Source organism: Neofelis nebulosa, chromosome 4 (genome assembly GCF_028018385.1).
Source record: "Neofelis nebulosa isolate mNeoNeb1 chromosome 4, mNeoNeb1.pri, whole genome shotgun sequence".
Lineage (NCBI taxonomy): Eukaryota > Metazoa > Chordata > Mammalia > Carnivora > Felidae > Neofelis > Neofelis nebulosa.
In genome coordinates this window covers 104,473,469-104,492,898 of record NC_080785.1, presented here as the reverse complement: position 1 = coordinate 104,492,898, position 19,430 = coordinate 104,473,469, and the positions used below count along the sequence as shown (strand labels likewise).

At 51.0% G+C, this 19,430-nt stretch overlaps 1 protein-coding gene across 2 annotated transcripts in view; it reads right to left on the bottom strand.

Annotated features, from left to right (window-relative positions):
* Nucleotides 1-6,587: 6,587 nt before the first annotated feature.
* The window catches only part of DDC (dopa decarboxylase), an 85,191-nt gene continuing 72,348 nt past the window's right edge, over nucleotides 6,588-19,430 (bottom strand). For both annotated transcript variants that reach the window (XM_058725538.1, XM_058725539.1), the window contains exons 12-15: nucleotides 15,786-15,884; nucleotides 12,308-12,409; nucleotides 9,006-9,220; nucleotides 6,588-6,993 (exon numbers count right to left, since the gene is read on the bottom strand). In XM_058725538.1, coding sequence (XP_058581521.1) covers nucleotides 9,020-9,220; nucleotides 12,308-12,409; nucleotides 15,786-15,884 — 402 coding nt within the window. In that variant the 3' untranslated portion in view covers nucleotides 6,588-6,993; nucleotides 9,006-9,019. The remainder of the gene's footprint in view (nucleotides 6,994-9,005; nucleotides 9,221-12,307; nucleotides 12,410-15,785; nucleotides 15,885-19,430) is intronic.

Genomic DNA, 19,430 nt, shown 5'->3' with positions numbered 1-19,430 from the left:
AAAGGGCGGAGGGGCGCTACCCGCGCAGGGGGCTGGCCAGGAGGGCGCCGCGAGAGCGCGCGGGAGTGCTGGCGAGGGTGGGGGCGTGCGCGAGGGACATGGCAGGTTGCATGGTGGGGGTTGCTGGGGATGGCGGGCCTGGAGGGAGGCCTCTGGCTGGGGTGGCGGGGGCTGCATGCGGAAGTTCTCCACGACGGGTTCGCAGAGAGGGATGAGCATGGTTTTGTTGCACCAGCGCCTCCTATTCAGAGTCCTCCGAGGTAAAGACTCGGGGGCGCTGGGGATTTGAATCCAGTTCAGAGGATTCCCGCTGAAGGCGCCTTTACCCGCGCTCACCTGGGCAGCTCAGGGCCGGGGATCCAGCCGCTGGCCGGGCGCGGGCAGGTGGTTGGGTCTATTTGACAAGGGAGCGGTGGGGAGGGGGCCGGCACCCCTCCTCCGAGCGAGGGGAGGCCTAGGCCCTGCCCCGTCTGTTCTGCACGTTAGCAGGTGGGTGCTCTGGGAAGGTTACCCCCTGGTTAAGACGATTGAGTAGAGGCGCGTGCAAATCGACTGCGTTTTAAAGACAGATTAAACTGTCTTTAAACTTAGGCTCTGCCTGAGTCTCACAACTCCGATCTATCCCTCAGCCAACGCACCCCTTTCTCCTGCGCTCTTTAGGGAGGACACTTTCGTGGAAGGACGCCTTCGGAAAACACTCCATTATTGCCTCAGACTTTGTTTTGAAGCAGGGCTCAATGAACTGCGTTTTCAGACCAAGAAACAGAATAGCCACTGGCAGTGACCTACCTTGTAATTAATGTCATCAAGTCACATAATGATTTTGGAGACAGCTCTGGGTCTGATCACACCCCCTAAGAATGTCCTGAGGGGACATCTTTCCATTCTGCCATCTCGCCCCACTTCCCTGTGATTTTCCCCTCCAGGCTTGTCACCTCACTGTTCCAAGGGGGCCGCCACAGGCCAAGGATCCCAGCCTCTCACAGCCCTAATTAACACGGGAAAAAGGACCTTTCACCCGCGAATACTTCCCTTTCGGAAAAGGGAAGAAGCCTTTTCCCAGAAAGCTGGAGTGGCCTTCCTCTTCCTCTCCTTGGCTCATGGGTCCTGGGTTAATCCTCGCTGAGAAAGTGAATATCTGCACAGGGAGGGAGAAAATGTTGAGTAGCAAGTAAGAGACGCAACATATGAAGAAATTCGAGGCAAAAAAATTTTCCAAGACTTTAACAGTTTTTAAAATGGGCACAGAATAAAAGGGATTGGACAATATATGTATTTTTTAAATAGGCAAGAGGTACAGTGAAAACCGCTCACAGCTCGTTTCTTGGCTTACGTAGTAACCAAAGACTTTTTTATTCGAATTGTTCATAATTTCTTAGCTAATTTTATAATTATCCTAATTACCCAAAATACATAGAATAAAAAGAAAAGAAAATGAAAACTGTTATCAGCAGGCTGGCTCAGTTGTATGTTTACTACCTGTTTTTTCTGCTGGTGCATAGAAGCCGCCGTGTAAATGCTGTGAGGGTAATTGGCAAATCTGGGTGAGTTTCATCACTAACATTTTTTTTTTTTTTAATTTTTTTTTCAACGTTTTTTATTTATTTTTGGGACAGAGAGAGACAAAGCATGAACGGGGGAGGGGCAGAGAGAGAGGGAGACACAGAATCGGAAACAGGCTCCAGGCTCCGAGCCATCAGCCCAGAGCCTGACGCGGGGCTCGAACTCACGGACCGCGAGATCGTGACCTGGCTGAAGCCGGACGCTTTAACCGACTGTGCCACCCAGGCGCCCCTCATCACTAACATTTTAATGATAGCGTTTGGAGAATTCCCAGAAACCACTGTCTTTCCCTCCTAAGAGTCTTTTGTTCAAATACCGAATTACAGTTACGGTCACCAGAGCTAACTGTTTTTCATCAAGTGACAGCTAGCCATTACTGCCTCAATGTTGTGCCTTTTGATACAAAAGTATTTCCTAGTCCAGCCGTTTCCATCTCCCTGCAGGGCTGTACCCTGTCTGAACTCAGCCCCCTCCTCATCGATGAAAGGCGAATAAACTTCTCTAACTCAGGAAGCTGTTCTAAGGATTACAATTAATAGGAGATATCATAAATCATCAGAGCAGCAGCTGGTACATTCAACAGAAGCTGTGATGCTGTGTTGTGTTTACTGCTATACTAACGCTTCATTGGGATTCAGACCCTTACACCATATCAAGACGTTTCATCTTTTACAATTGAGGTATTTTAGAATCCTACCTAATACTTTAGCCTGTGGAAGAGTTTGCTACTTGAGCTCTGCCGATAAACTTTCTTTTCAAGATCATAGAAGCTGGCCTTTCTTCCCCTGGGTAGAAGTTTTTGAACTTGCAAGGGAAGCGGTTTCCACCGCAAACTGAGGGCCAGGCAGTTCTTTGCGTGAGGGATTCTGGGAGATGGCTGCTTATTTCCATATTCATGAATATTATAAACACGGTCTCCAATAAACACCAGGGTACACTTCAGTGATCTCATTTGCTCTTGAGCAGCAGGAGAATATGGCCCCAAATAATGTGCATCCCCGTGTGCCAGGAAAGTTACTCTCCCTGAGTTGAAAAGAGGTGTGTCTGTCAGTGTATCTGGGAGGTGGCAGGGAGGTGGATGGTCTGAGGGGACAAGGAAGCAGATAGGACAAGAGTCAGGTTGAACCACCAAATCTTAACTCAGTTCCTTCATGGGGAGATTCCCAAGTGTGGCTGGATTCTGATGGACTTCCAGCCTTGTGGTTCCCCGGCTCAGTGACAAGAAAGTATTTCTGCCCTCCATTGGAGACGAGAGACTTGTGTGGACACAGAATGCCATGCATGGTTCCAGAAAGGGCTTTCATGGGCCACATTGGATGCATCACAGGGGCCGTGGATAGGCCCCTGTGGCATCGCCATGGTAAACAGAGCTGGCGAGAGGGCAGGTGGGGGCCCTCCCCTGAACTGGCTTGGGCAGAGCTGAGAGGAGCCATCTGCTGTGGCCGTTTTCCTCCAGAACCTTACAGCCAACCTGAGTTAGCACTTGTAGGTGCCTCTTGTCTGACACTGTAAGTTGTGTGCTGAATCGTATCCCCAAAAGATGTATTGAAGTCCTCACCTCCGTTGTCAGGGAATGGGACGGTTTTGGGATCTAGGGTCTTTGCAGATGCAGTCAAGATGAGGTCATATTGGACTAGAGCGGGCCTTCATCCAATGTGAATGATGACTTATAAAGAAGAGACGTACAGAGGGGAAATGGAGATTGGAGTAATCCACTCATAAACCAAGGAGCACGGGGGGCCACCAGAAGCTGGAGAGGTGTGGAGGGACCCTCCCCTAGATACTGTGGAGGCAGCATTGCCCTTCATTTTGGGATTCTGGCCTCTAGAACTCTGAGAGAATAAACTTCTGTTGTCTTAAGATTCCCAGTGAATGGTCCAACAGCCCGAGGAAATGAGTAGACTGTATTCTTACGATCTTAGGGGTAGGGTGATGGGGTAATTAGGAGCATGGCCCCATGGAGTCAGCTTTCCAGAGTTCAAATCCCAGCTACCCTACACACTAGCTACCTAAGGGAGTGACTGAGGGGGATAAACCCAGTTGATAACTGAAGAGCATTTAGACCAGAGTGGCCCCAGTAAGCACCACCCACGTGCTGGGCACTATTCCGGTCACAAAACGCAGGTTGCCCTGGGTAGAGCTTATCACGGAAGAACGCCCCCTCCTGGGTGCAGGAGCACAATTTTTTGTGCTCCTTGGCCTTGCCGTTTAATAAACCAGCCCAACTTCTCTTGTTTTCATAGGCTCTTGAACCTCAGATGTAGAAGAGGGCTCAGAGGTCTTCAGGTTTTCTGTCTCATACTGGAGTTTCCTTTGCCATCTCTCAGCTCTTGGTTTTCCTATCTTCACTTGAACCCCCCGCTGGGGTGGAGAACTCACTGCCCTGTGAGATGGCATGTTCTGGTCACCGACAGGCTGACTTTTGGGTTCTCCACATTGAAGCCAAACCTGCCTCTGTCGGTCAATCTGGAGGCGCAAAGACTCTTCGTGCTGAAGTGAGAGTGCATTTGAATACGGGCACCAGGTCCTTCCTCTCTGAGTCTTTCCCCCTGCATGAGGCTTTCACTCATAACCCTCCTCACGTGACTCAGCGTCTCTCTGATGGTGGTGGGGGTGGGGGGGGAGGGCATCACCATAAACGGCAAGGTCTGGGGTCTGCATTCTGGACACTCTTGGACTCACGTGGTCTCCTGTAAGTGACCCTACTCTGTTTCTTCCTCTTCTCTCTTCCCTCGACCATCCATTTCACATCTCTGCTTTGCAGAACCACATACAAGTTTCTCTAAAATAGTAGTTCCAGATTTCTCCAGTTGACGCAAGCAACTTATTCTCCCAGGGCTTTCTTCTGGCAAGCTCCAGCCCCCTTTTCCCTTCCCTTGCCCCGTGCAGCTCTTCTGGTTTGTTGTTCCCGAGCTGTGTCCTTTATTATAAAGTGGTAAACACAAGTGAGATGACATCTTGAGTCTGTGAACTGTTCTGGCAGAGTATCGAACCAAAGGAGGAGGTCACGGGAATCCCTGCTTTATGGCCGGTCAGAAGTACGGGAGGCCCGGGACTGTGACTGGCCTCTAAGGTGGAGGGTGGTCTTGTGGTTCTGAGCCCTGAACTATGGGATCTGACACTTAACTCCAGTTCGATCGTGTCACAGAGTTGGAGAGGTGGTGTTGGAAGAGATACCGCTATTTGGAACCAGGGCAGGGGGTGGGATGGGGCGTGGGGGGTAAGGTCTTCTCATTTGGTGTCAGAAGTATTGTGACTAAAAACAGTTTGGGTACCAGGATTCGGTTGTGTCCAGATCTGCCTGGGTTTTTCCAACACTCAGCAGGAGGTACCATTATCAGATGCCAGAAGGCAATAGGGTTTGCATCAAATTCCAGTACCAGCAGTGGTCTATGAACTATGTCGTGATGCCAAACTGAACATATATTTATGTAAAGATGCTATACATTGACCAAAGATTCGGCAGAATGTTCCAGACCTTTTTAAACTATGGGACTATTTGGGGGTTGTCAGGTTGGGGTCCCAAGACTCTACCTGCGAGGGGAAAACGAGTTTTTCCCAGAAGAGAATATGAATGTCCTCACTGCCAGTTATCCTGAGAAATGGTTCATCCTGGAGAGCAGACAGCATATTGGGCAACACACTTAAGTGGGCAAAGGTGTGGGTTCTAGAGCCAGACTTCCTGAGTTCCAGTCCTGGCTCGGCCACCAACTAACAGCAGGACCTTGAGACAAGCCACTAACCGTCTTGAGAAAACCCAGTATTCCCATCTGTCACGTGGGAATAATAACTGAGAATTTTAAAATAAGTATTAAACAGGTTAATATTTTTAAAATATTTATAACAGCGCCTGGCACGGATCACGGGCTGTGACTGTTCATGGATGGGTAGAGAAGGAATGACCTGACCACGTGGGATGGAGAACTCCATGGCATCTGGTATATTTCCAGATTTCTGAAAGACAGGTAATTTAACTGCATTTTGGGATCCGAGGTCTATGAAATTCAAATAGACTTATTAATAGCCCGAGGGCTCTTTTCAAGAGTGCTTTGGTTTCAATAGTTCTATTGGCTCTTAAAGAACAAGCACTTTGGCTCTTAAAGGACAAGCCCTCATCTTGGGATTAGCATGCAGGTGTTTCCACCAGCAAAAATGGTTTCAGACAAAGATAGGCTATTTGAGGAAATACGGCATGTTGTTGGTATTTAGGTTCGTAAGAGCATTCTGGTTATTTATGTTTTTGTTTTACATTTACTTATCTTTGAGAGACACAAAGCACGAGCAGGGGAGGGGCAGAGAGAGGGAGACACAGAATCCAAAGCAGGCTCTAGGCTCTGAGCTGTCAGCACGGAGCCCGACGTGGGGCTTGAACCCACAAACTGGGAGATCATGACCTGAGCCAAAGTCGGACACTTAACTGAGCCACCCAGGCACCTGAGCACTGTGTTTATCAGTCACGATCCCACAGGGCAGAGGGACTGATCAGACGAGGAATCTGAAACCCTGGAGGTTAGTCTTTCCCATCATGCCAGTAGCATTTGGTCTGTGGAATTTATTTCTTCAAGAATTGGAGTCCTCGGGGCGCCTGGGTGGCGCAGTCGGTTAAGCGTCCGACTTCAGCCAGGTCACGATCTCGCGGTCCGTGAGTTCGAGCCCCGCGTCAGGCTCTGGGCTGATGGCTCGGAGCCTGGAGCCTGTTTCCGATTCTGTGTCTCCCTCTCTCTCTGCCCCTCCCCCGTTCATGCTCTGTCTCTCTCTGTCCCAAAAATAAATAAAAAAAAAAAAAAAAAAAAAAAAAAAAAGAATTGGAGTCCTCTCCGAGTAAAGCTTGTGTGTTGTTAATGCATAGTGCCTGACATCTACTAGGCACTCCATGAACATTCGTTGAATGAATGGCAATGAGCGCCATTTAAAAATATCCAGGGATACCACATCTTTGGCTGTTTGGAAAGGTTAAGTCCATATCACAAGAAGCAATTGGGTACAACGTGCAACCAAAAAAAATGCTTACGAGACACAATGGCCACCGCACTTGAAATTGTTTATTAAGCATTGAGCCACATGACGGAACAATTTAAAGGCCACAATTTAAAGGTGTAATCTCAAGTCCCACGATCCTAGAATGCCCTGGAAAATATTTCAGTAAGCTTCTCCTACCACTGACATTTTCAAGAGCATGAAAACCTATGATTTTTGAATCAAGAAAAGTCACAGCCAAATAATGAACAAAAGCTACATCCACTGGATTAACTTTTCACATAGCAAATAATATTTCTTCCTTGATTAGATGGTGAGCAGACAGAAACACAGGGCTCTGGAGAACTTCAGAGAAGGAAACATGAGGCCACATGTGGGTGTGGGTCCACGGAGCTAGCATGCTTCTATTCTCTTCCACGGTGTTCAGATATATTTCTTTTCAACTTTTGATCGCTACAGGGGGAAAAAAAATAACATGAACATAAGGCTACATTCAAAAAAAATAATGGAAGAATCCGTATCTCGTATGTTTCTCTAGAACACACAGAAGGAAGATGCCATTTCTCCAGGGAGCTGGAGGGAACCATGTAGTATAGATGAATACGACTTGTCAGAAATGAGACTGAATGACCGATCTGGCTTCTCTCCAGCACATTTGATCAATGCCAGCCAGAATCTGTGCCCAGTTTCCTACCACCCTCTGTGAAATAGGAATAGTTCCTTCTTTCCCTAGAATTGTGGCCATGTGGATTTGATGTGATTATCTCAAGGGCGCCCAAGTGAAGCCCATGCATTCAGACTTTCATGGCTCTAATTAACCTGGCCCCCAAAATTCCATGTGTTATGAGTCACTATTGTGTCCTATATATATATATATTTTTAATGTTTATTTATTTTTGAAAGAGAGAAAGAGCACCAGCCGGGGAGGGGCAGAGAGACAGGGAGACACAGAATCCGAAGCAGGCTCCAGGCTCTGAGCTGTCAGCACAGAGCCCGACGTGGGGCTCGAACTCACCAACTGTGATATGACAACCTGAGCCAAAGTCAGACACTTAACCGACTGAGCCACTCGGGTGCCCCTATTGTGTCCTATATTAAAAAAAAAAAATGAATCTCATTTGTACCTTTTGGATTGATAACACATATGACTTCACAGTAATTGTGACTTCTGTCAGAAATGCGACTTTGCTTCTGCTAATTTTTTAGGGCGACAGCCTCTCTCTGTGTTGTTGTGGGCACATGGGAACAGAATCCTGCTATGCTACATCCTGATGAGATTTGTGCAAACACAGGGCTGTGGAAAGGTTAATCAGGAGTGTTTGCCTGATATGGTTTCCTTTTGTGTAACAGCAGTTATGCCCCCTCCGCCTCCCCCCCCACTTCATGCACTTTTTTTTTTTTTTTTAGAGTTTATTTATTTTTGAGGTGGGGCGACAGAGAGGGAAAGAGAGAGACTCCCAAGCAGGCTCTGCACTGTCAGTGCCCAGCCCGACTCAGGGCTCGAACTCACAAATGGTGAGATCATGACCTGAGCCGAAATCAACAATCAGATGCTTAACTGACTGAGCCACCCAGGCACCCGGATGCACATCCTTATCTAAGCAGATTGGAAATATGTGAAACTCTGGTCTCTCCCCAGCACCTTCCAGAAATGCTCAAGCTCTGGACAGGATGGCCTCTTTAAGAAAGATCCTTGTTGTACCAGGAAAAGGATCTCGTCTTTCTGGACAGGATTTGACCAAGAAAGGTGCCTCTCTGACCTATCTCATGGGCAGGAACGACAGATCCACCTCTCGCATAAATGAAATACAATTTTTAACGTGCAATTTCTTGAGCATTCGTTCAGGTATTCCCAGTTAAGATTAAGAGCCAACAAGGTAAGGGGTGCCCGGGTGGCTCTGTCGGTTAAGCGTCCAACTTTGGCTCAGGTCATGCTCTCACGGTTCGTGTGTTTGAGCCCCGCATCGGGCTCTGTGCTGACAGCTCCGAGCCTGGAGTTGCTTCGGATTCTCTGTCTCCCTCTCTCTCTGTCCCTCTCCCACTCATGCTCTCGCTCTTAAAAATAAAAAACAAACATTAAAAAAAAAAGCGAACAAGGTAAAACTGTATCACATCCCCCGTGGGTTGTGATATATGGGTAATGGGGCAACAAGGACAAAGAGAGAGAGCGAAACATAAATCCTCAGTCATGTCAAATTCCCTTTGTAATGTTCTCTTTCATCTTTATTTATCCGCAGTCTGCCAGTTTAATATAGAATCTTGTTATGCTAGTAAGCTGCGTCGTGAACTCCGAGGGCAAACGACAGAGGTGCGGGACTGATCGTCACATGTAAAAGAATGCAAAGTCGGAAGAACGGGTCAAGGTCCCTAAGGAATCCTCGCAGCGCAAGGGTCCTGCCCCTTCTCGCCTTGGAGGAAATCCGGGCCCAGCAGTGCTGCGCGGCGGGGCCGGGAGGGCAGCTTACCTGGGGTCAGGCTTCTATTCCTTCTCTGCACCCAGCAGGTCGCTGGCCAGCTGGCTGATGTGCTCCCAGGCCAGCCGCACGTGTGCAGATTCCAGGGTGCGGGAGCAGATGGCAAAACGAAGCACGAACTTGTCCCTCAGGTGACATGGAACCAAGTGGATTTTTTTGGTGCCGTTTATTCTTTCCAGAAGAGCTTCATTCAGCTTGTTGGAACCCTGCAGAGACGGAGGGGGGGGGGCGTGCTAAGGTCCCCGAGGACTCGGGCTTCAGCTGAGCACCGCACAAGGCCAGCATTAGGCGACACTGCTCTGTGCCACTTTACAGGAGTAGGGAGAGGGAGGAGAAAAGGAGGAAGAGGGGGAGGGCCATCAAGGGGAGGGGGAGGGGAGGAGGAAGAGAGGGAGTGAGGAGGAGAAGGAGGGTGGTGGGGAGGGAGAAGGGAGGACGGAGAGGAAGAAAGAGAATACGAAGAAAAACGGGCTGAGTGAGGATACCGAATGAGCAGGAGTGGTTGAGATGAACTGGGGTGAAGGACGGAAAACCAAGGACGCAGTAGCTACAGTTTATGTGCTGGGCGTTAAAGAAAGTCATACTATGTGTGCTGAAGCCGTCAATGATGAAGAGAACACGAAATCCAGACCGGAGAAGAACGGGACAGAGAGAAGAAAGGAAGGACCAGGTGGTAGGCATGGAGATACAGAAATGAACCACGAGCCCAAACAAGGTGCTTCCCGGAGAAGAACCAGGATCCCTGGAATGGAGACAGCAAGCAAGTGTGCTCAGGAAGAAACCTCCACGGGCTGCAAAGCGCCCTGGGCTTCCAGAACAGGGAGGGGGTGTTCCCTGTGCTGCGCGTGCGCAAGGGGCGGGGCCACCGCAGGTGCGCCTGTGGGGGACCTGGGTCAGGCTGAGATGCCCCCAGCTGGCAATTCCACTTGTGGGAATGCGCGTGTTGGACCAGCCGTAGAGCCCGAAAGCAGATGGGTGACACTGAAGGATGGCGTTGGGGACACCGCTCTGGGGAGGACGAGGATCTGAGATCCTGGCAGTGGCTGTGACCCTGGTTTCTGCTGAAATCCTCATCATGTGTGCAGCCGACCCTCCCACTGCTCCAGTTTGAGCTGCGCGGGTCCGCTTATGGGTGGAACTTTTTCTATGAATCCAGCACGTACCTAGGAATGTATTTTCTCTTCCTTATGATTTTGTTAATAGCATTGTCCGGGCTGCCTGGGTGGCTCAGGCCATTAAGTGTCCTACTCTTTTTTTTTTCTTTTTTTTTTTTAATTTTCTTAATGTTTTATTTATTTTTGAGAAAGAGGCAGAGTATGACTGGGGGAGGGGCAGAGAGAGAGAGGGAGACACAGAATCTGAAGCAGGTTCCAGGCTCTGAGCTGTCAGTACAGAGCCCGATGCGGGGCTCGAACTCGTGAACCGTGAGATCATGACCTGAGCCCAAGTCGGACACTTAACCGACTGAGCCACCCAGCCTCCCCAAGCATCCTACTCTTGATTTCAGCTCAAGTCACATCTCAAGGTTGGTGGGATCGAGCCCCACATCAGTCTCTATGCTGACAGCTTGGAGCCTGCTTGGAATTCTCTCTCCCTCCCACTCTGCATCTGCCCGACTGGCCCTCTCTCTAAAAAAAGTTTTTTAAAGATAAAAGTAACATTTTCTGTCCTCTAGCTTACTTTCTTGTAAGCACAGTGTGTAATACACAGAACATACAGAATGTGTGATAATCGACTGTGTTATCAATAAGGCTTCTGGGCAACAGTAGGCTGTTAGCAGTTAAGTTTGGGGGAATTCAGAAGTGGATTTTCCACTTTGTGGGGGGCTGGGCCCCTAACTCCCTCACTGTGCTTTAAACGGACAAAGTGTGTGGTGTGTGGGTTGCATCTCAATAAAACCATGAAAGTTAAGCAAAAGTCCTGCCAGAACTCCGGCAGTCAAAACAGAACAAAACGTCTGTCCGTGGTGAACACGGCAAAACACACTGTCAACACCAGTGCCTCTGGAACCACGACCCGAGGCCACTCTGGGGACCCTGCGGCTGGAACACTCATGCTCTGAGATTTCCCCCGTGTCCACCCGGCATGTGTGTGCCCCTCTGCCCTCTGCATACTTTCTCTAGGGTCTCTCCACTTTGTTTTTATTTTCTTAATTAAAAAAAAGTTATTTATTTTTGGGAGAGTGCCAGTGGGGGAGGGGCAGAGAGTGAGGGATAGAGGATCTGAAGCAGGCTCTGTGCTGACAGCAGCGAGCCCCGACGCGGGGCTTGAACTCACGAACCGCGAGATCGTGACCGGAGCCGAAGTCGGACGCTCAACCGACTGAACCTCCCAGGTGCCCCGTAGGGTGTCCCCACTTTGCACTCTGCACAGAGTGCATGGCCCCGTCGCCAAGCCCTGCACCAGAACCCCAGCACCCCACTAACTGTGTAGAGTCCAGGCTTTCTCTCTGTCTGGTTCTCATAGCCACCCAGAAGCTCTGAGAAGCAGTGACAGGAGGATATGGTGAGCAGAGGGCCACCTGGTGATTACAGCACGTGGACGGTGCAGCCAGGCCCACCCCTGCTTCTCCCGATGGCCTCCGTGGTTGTGAACAAGGAGGCCTGTGGGAAAAGTAGGTTCTGGAATGCATGGCCAGCTTGAGAGCAGTCAGTGTGAGGCCCCCATCCAGCCTCGGTCACGAGCTAGACTAATAAGGCGCCTGCCCGTCCCGCACCTTTCCGGGCCTTTTGAGAAATGTGGTCACGATTCCCAGCCTCGATGGGTGGTACCCGCCGCGCTCCGGGGAAGCTCCCCCTCCCACGGTGAACGCACTCGTCGTCAGGCGGCAGAGCGCCCAGAACTTATACCCTTGTGTGCACCCAGCAGCCCGCAGGGGCTGGTTAAGGTGCAGAGTCTGCAGGTCTGGGCTGCGGCTGGAGCCGGTCGGGGGACGACACTCTCATCAGTGAGCATGTACACGGGCCAGCGCCCAGAGCATTCCCCGGTGGCAGAGATACATGCGGGGAGAAAGGGGAGGGCACTCCAGGGCCAAGGGTCTACACAAGCGAGAAGCCTCAGTCTTCTCGAGGAACGGCAGAAGACGGCTCCTGGAGAAGAGTGCTCGGGGCCCAGCGGGCAGTCAGGCTGGGGCAGGACCTGGAGGGGCAAACAGCAAAGACTGGAAAATGCGTGCTGAGTTCCGTGGTTTCTGGGGAGCTCAACTGCCGGTCTTGTGCTCGGAGGCAATGAACGATACTCTCTCGCCAGTCACCGTCAGGGACCATGAAGGAGACTAAAGGAGACAAACGTACCTTGAGCCGAAAACAGACCAGCCCCAGAGTGACCTCCGCACAGATTTCAAAGCGAGGGTCCTGGTGCAGCAGATGTTCAAACTCGTGGGCCAGCTGGACGTGCTGGAAAGAGAAGGGCATCTGTCTGAGTTTCCCGACACCACTCAGCTCAGGACTTAACCACCTAGAAAACCTCATTAGATGGCCCATGCATAATTCATTCACATGCTCTCAACCGTTTTCTTCGAGCACGTACGTTCCTCCACACCAGCCAGTTAGGAAAAAAATCCCGTTTACCAGGAGGGAAGGACGAGTGTCTTCAGAAAGACACTGCCATTGTCTTTTGTTCAGGGGACTGTTTTAATCTCACCAAAACAATCAGTTATAATCTCAAATCTTATTTAAACATCCTGGTAAAGGCAGGGTAGCTAGCCCCTACTGAGATGCCCTGTGCTGAGCCCCAAGGTCCCCGCCATCCTACTGTCCCCAAGCAGCCCATGGGGTAGGCGTTGCCACGGTTATGCCCGCTTTACAGATAAGGAAACCGAGGGTGTGACGGTGACATACATAGCTGCCCGTCACCGAAGCTTCGGTTCTGCGGTGCTGTTATCCAACAGCGCTTGCCACCAAGAGAAGAGAATGACAGTCCCTGTCACGTTCGATAAATGCCTCCCTCTCGCTGCATTCACCACCTTATTTGACTTGTAGGGGTTTGTGGAACGCAAAAGGGGATTTGTATAGCATGTGAACGGAGAACAAGCTTGCCACGGTCTGCATGTGTATCGCTCATTCCATACCCAGGTGCTCGACTCGGTGCTCAGTGCTAGGTGCTCGGTGCTCTCAAGTAGGTGCTAGGGGCCGGGGTTGGGGGCGGGGGGCGGGGGGGAACTCTGAGCAGAAGCCCCGCTGGGGAGTGTTGTTGGGAAGGAAGTCTCATTGGACTGTGCAGCTCCACGTCCCGTAATAAATATGGTGCCACTAGAGGGCACCAAAGACTTCATGCTGCCAGGTGCTGTTTCCCTCCATGGTCCACCTGCCTGGGGACAAGCTTTGACCATCCCGGTCCCTTCCTGTCAGGCTGGATGGGAGCCCTCTCAGGGTGAGGCATGGAGTGTTTTTTGTTGTTTTGTTGTTGTTGTTGTTGTTGTTGTTGTGTTTTTGTCTTCTTTCTTTCTTCCTTTCTTTCTATTCTCAAGTTAGTTAACATACAGTGTAGTCTTGGCTTCAGGAGTAGAACCCAGTAATTCATCAGTTACACATTACACCCAATGCTCATGCCTACAGGGGCCCTTCTTAATGTCCATCATCCATTTTCCCCGCCCTGATCAACCCTTAGTTTGGGATTCATTTCTGGGCTGCAAGCAAGCCTGGCTCAATATTCACTAATCAATCAGTGTGTCCATCACATGAATAGAAGAAAGGATAAGAACCATAGGATCCTGTGAATAGATGCAGAAAAGGCTTTTGACAAAATACAGCCTCCTTTCCTAATGAAAACCCTCAAGAAAGTTGAGATAGAAGCAACATACCCTGACATCATAAAAATCATGTATGAAAGACCCATAACTAATATCCTCAATGGGAAAAAACTGAGAGCTTTCCCCCTGAGATCAGGAGCACGACAGGGATGTCCACTCTCACCACTGTTGTTTAACACAGTGTTTGAAGTCCAAGCATGGGCAGTCAGACAACAAAATGAAATGAAAGGCATCCACATTGGCAAAGAAGGAGTCAAACTTTCACTCTTCGCAGATGACATGATATGCTACGTGGAAAATCCTAAAGACTCCACCAAAAAGCTGCTAGAACTGATAGATGAAATCGGCAAAGTCACAGGATATGAAATCAACATAGAGAAATCGGTTGCATTGCTATACGCCAGTAATGAAGCAACAGAAAGAGACATCGGAGAATCGATCCCAGGTACAATTGCATCAAAAACCATAAAATAATCTAGGAAATTCCCAGCCAAAGATGTAAAAGACCTGTACTCTGAAAACTATAGAAAGCTGATGAAGGACATTGAAGAAGACACAAAGAAATGGGAAAACATTCCATGCTCATGGATTGGAAGAAGAAATATTGTTAAAATGCCGATACTACCCAAAGCACTCTACGTATTCGATGCAATCCCAATCTAAATAGCATCAGCATTCTTCACAGAGCTAGAACAAACAATCCTAAGGTTTGTACGGAACCAGAAAAGTCCCCGAATGACCAAAGCAATGTTGGAAAAGAAAACCAAAGCGGGAGGCATCACAATCCCAAACTTTAGCTTGTATTACAAAGCTGTAATCATCAAGACAGTATGGTATTGGTACAAAACAGACACACAGATCAGTGGAACAGAACAGAGAACCCAGAAACGGACCCACAAATATAAGAGGCATGGAGTGTTTTTACAGGAAGCAGCTTAATCACACCCAGGGGCCCCAGAGCCTTAAGCTATGGTGACAAAGACCACTTGATTTTTGTCAAAGAAGTTGAATCCTTATTATATTTGAGAGCATGTTCTCACATGGGGAGGGAGATCTTGCACCCATAAACTCACACACAAACACTCCTTTCCTAGTTCTCTACCCCACAGATCCTCCTGGTGACTACCAGCTCCCACGGGCCCCCACGGTCCTCATAAGGTAGACAGATGGCACCGTGTGGCATTCCACAGGCCATGTGCCCCGCACACAGGAAGAGCCTGGAGCCACTGTGTGCTGCCCACAGCTGCACAACAGACTAAGCTGAGGCACCAGGACCCAAACTGTCACGGTCACTAGTCAGAGACCACAGGCATCCCTGCTTCCATGAAGCCCAAGGCCCTCTGTCCAGCGAGATGGTGCCATCTTGGCTGAGGAAGGACGCCAGCATGGGAGGGACCAGCTGGGAATCGGCAGCTCTCTGCAGCCAGCTAAGTGGGTGGGCCTTGGGGGAGTCCCAGCACATACTCTGGCCTCAGTTTCTTCAACCGCTTTAAAAAAAAAAAATGGCAGGGTGATGGGGCTTGAAGTAGACCAGTTGTTCTCACATTGTAGAGCTCATCACGGCGGCCTGGTTCACTTATAGCAACAGAGGTTGCCGGGACCCACCCGAGAGTACAAGGCCATGCATGTGCTGCTGGTCGGGGACACACTGAGAAACCCTAGGCTGGAGACTATCTGTTTCCAGAAGCTCCAAGGTGCTGCCGTGCTGGCAGTGTTCGGAGGGAAACGTACTGTGTTCTCATGACTGCCCTGCTGTCATTGTACCTGCTGCAGGTGAGGTGTGGCCACAGTCCCGGCCGTGTGGTGTACTCACTTTGCAGTCCCCTGGACCTGACGGCCTGTGGTCTTCATGGAAGCGTCCAGAAGGCCCATAATCACGCACTGACCATCTTGTGAATGGCCAACCCTCAGTAACGCAAACTAACCTTTATCATGTATTTGCTTATTAGGCCATCGTCCTCCATTTCTAGTGTCCAAGGCCTGCCTAACGTTCCCCAGCTAGGTACTAAAAGCACAGTCACCTTGCGGATGTAAGCCTGCAGTCCCTTGACGCCGTACATCCTAAAAACAAACCACATCTTCAGAGAGCGAAACCTTCGGCCCAGCGGCAACTGCCAGTGCTGAAACAGAACAGAAAACGCTGCGTCAGGGAGGAAGGTACCGCGAGCTGGTTTTCCTCTGGCTCCTGGGGCACCTGTTTCTCTTGGAGACAGCTGATTCCCTGGAGGCCTCCCCTCCCCGTCCGGCCACCATGCGGGCTGAGCAAAGCCCACGGCTGGAGGCTCTCTTTGCAGAGCCCCGAGACAAACGAGGACCGACCAGGCTGCTTCCTGGGAAGGCGCTGTGTTCTCGGAGCAGATGTGTGCAGGTTGCGCACGGATGGAGCTCACCAGCCAGCGGGGGCACAGGCGTCTGCAACTGCGGGCAGGAGGAGGCCAAAACCCACCCCTTCGGCTCAGCGTGTTCCCTGTGCTGTTCTGGCACCCTTTTCTAGAACAATAGGGGTTCTCTTCCTCCCCCGCCCCCGCTGCCACAGAATGACCCGCAAGACGGTCACTAGAAAATACAACCCCGACATGCCGGTCCTCCAATAAGCTTTCTCTAGTTTTTCCTCAATCTGTCAGCCGGCTGGCACTCCACCAGCTGTGGGGCCCCTGCAATGGCTGCAAATGCACGAAAGCCAGCAAGAAAGGACCCAGAAGGGAGGGAGGGCAAGGGGGCCTTCTGGGACCATAAAACGGGCACTTCATTGTGACTTTTCAAGTGGTCAGGTTCCATCACCTACAGAGAAGATGCTGAGGGCACTTCAGGCTCCCTCTCTGTTCCCTGGACCTTCCCTGCAGGGCAGGGCTCGAGGAGGGCGTAGCGGGGCAGGGGGCACAGCCCGGACCCTCCCCCAGCGCATCCGTGATGGGCACAGTGGGGCTGTCCGGGCCCTGCTCCCTCTGTAGCACAGCGGGCGGGCGGGTTTGAACCTTCGTGCTGAGCATGCCCAGGCCACGCCGCTTCTGAAGGGCAAATGCATCACCAGGGGGTCCCAGCAAGGGCTTCACGGAAGCCCCTCAAGTTGCAAAGAGAAACAGGGGCCCGCTACTGATGCTCAGAGGCATCGGACCCGGTGTCACCCTGTGTCCACCAGGCACTGTGCCCAGCGGGTTCACGCACTTCACCCCATCACCCTCACGCCTGTGAAGCCGGGGCTTGTGTCTTCATCTTACGGGAGGACAGCAGGCGTGGAGAGGCTAGGGGGCCACGTGCGACGCCCCAGAGCCCGGACGGCCCCCGTGGACACAGATCTGCCCTAAGGGGCAGCACGTCTGCAGGTTGTTGGGGGAAAACCGAATTCACTGGCCTTTCTGGAAAGTCAGAAAGCCTACCACCCCCCCTGTGGTGGTGATGGGCAGTGCTTTCTTGCCATTGTTCACCACAGATGCTGCATTCCAAAATCATTCCCCACCACGTCAGTGAACGTCCTGGAGATCAAGACGGGACTGAGGTCTAACACTCGGAGGAATAGCCTCATTAATGAATCATGAACGGCTTAGTTAATCTTTACACCGGGAGGAATGGCTTGGGACCTAACTTAATTTCTGCGGTCCTGGAGTAAAAATGCACACAGTTTAATCGAGCGCTGATTCAAACGTGGCCCTAGAATGCTGTCACCACCTGTCCTGAGCCTGGGGCAGGACCGGGGTAGATGTCCCCCGGAAGAGAAATTCCCTTTGCACCCAGCCTGTAAGTTCAGAGGTGACAGGACGTGTCATTAGGCTTTATGGAATATTGTTGACCACTGTACTTAAATAGTCAGGAGGAAAATCCACATACACGGGCCACTTAAAATGATTCTACATGTAGAAGTCAGTCAGTACTCGAGGTTTCTTGGACACCAAAGGAGCTATTTCTGGGTACTTTTCCCTCCACAACTGAAAATTTTAAAACCTTATCTCCAGGCTGTCCTGTGTGTCGTCCCACTCTTGATAAGCCACCGAAATGGACCAGAAGATGTGTTTTCCTCACTCAGATAGCATGGGGGCTGTGAGGCTCAATGAGTGGGCTTTTGACCCAGGTTCTTGGCTCTCTTTAAATTAGGTTCAGCAAATTTTTTGACCTCGAACCTCTTGTTTCCACATCTGTGAAATGGGTATAATGATGCCCACTTTGCCTAAGACCAGGTAAATAAATGGTAGGTAAATGCTGCTACGGTTCCCTCTTTGGTCATTCACAAGCAGACATGATGTAAAACCCCCTTTGCCAAGGTGTTCCCACTCCCTCCTCCTGGTGCTGAGTCTGCCCTTGTGGCCCCATCCCTTGAGGGCTGACCGTCCTGCCAGGGGCTGCTCATGCCTTTCACCCTACACTTCCCGGACTGGCCTGGTCAGGGGCCTAGAATTCCCGGGGTGGGGGTGGGGGGGCCTCCTCCGCAGCCTGGAGGCCGTGACCACCTCAGGTTGAAGTTTCCATTGTCTTTGAACAAAATGATGATGATGTCTGTGATATATATATATTTTTTTCATCCGCTGAGCCCAGCACTCCCTCGTCAAGAACAGCCCGGGCCCTAGGGCATTTGCCCAGACTTCACTCTGAAGGAAGAAACCATAAAAGAGCTCCAGAAGTACCTATATGTGCATCGAAAAGGAAAGATATCCCTACATTCTAGCTAAGAGAGCAGTAAAACTGCCAGAAAATATGGTCAGGGGCTCTCCAGGGCTGTGGCACAGGGAAGGGGGTCAGAGTGGGAGGCGGGTGACACATACTTGTGAGGAGTGGATGGAAGGAACAACACTCATAGGCCAAGACTGGTGCCCCAGGCCCTTTGCACAGCCAGGGCCCAGACACAGGCTCCCTTGCTGAGGCTCCCACCAACCTGCGTATTCTTTCCTGGTGGGAATGCCCTGCATCTGCCCCCACTTGATCTCTCCTACTTTGTGGCGCTGTTTTTCTAAGGACTCACTTATGCGCATCAGTTTTTAGAGGACTCTCTGCTCCAGAATAATTTCCCCATCCTAATTTGCTCCTCCACGAATTTCATCTGCTTATTCATGGACCACGAGATGCCTGCAGAGAATACACTATGCGCCTGCCCCCTGGCTCTCTCCGCGGGCGCGCGCAGCAGGACATAAAGCACGGTTATCCAAGATGACCTCGCAAGCCAGGGGGGACGGCCGCGAGGGCGGGCTGCCACAGTGCCGCACGCCCACCTGGATCCAGGTCCTTCCCAAACAGCAGGTGGACCAACCCGAAGCTGCCCACACACGACCTACAGTTCATAGGCTGCCGGCATATGATGCCTGGGACTTGGTTCTCATAAACAGCACAAGGAGAGTCTAAGCGAAGCTAACGGGGCCCTAGCTGACCAGCTGGAACATGTTCCCTCGGGCCGGAAACAGCCAGCAGCAAGGAGCAGCGTGTTCCAGATCTGTCTCAGCACGGCGGCTCACAGCGGTGTGCAGAATGGTTATCCCCGCGTGTGTGGCCATCTGTGCCCCTGTCTCCCTCGGTAGCCTGGGGGTCCGGGAGGGAGGCATGGGGCCTCACTCATCTCTGAGAAGCTTCCAGAGCTGTGCATAGCTCCCGGATGACAAAGAGGGCCATCCAAGCACCGCTGTGGTCTCTGACTCTGATCTCCCACTGCCCTAAGGGGAGAGTGTGCACCCCAGGCGCACGGC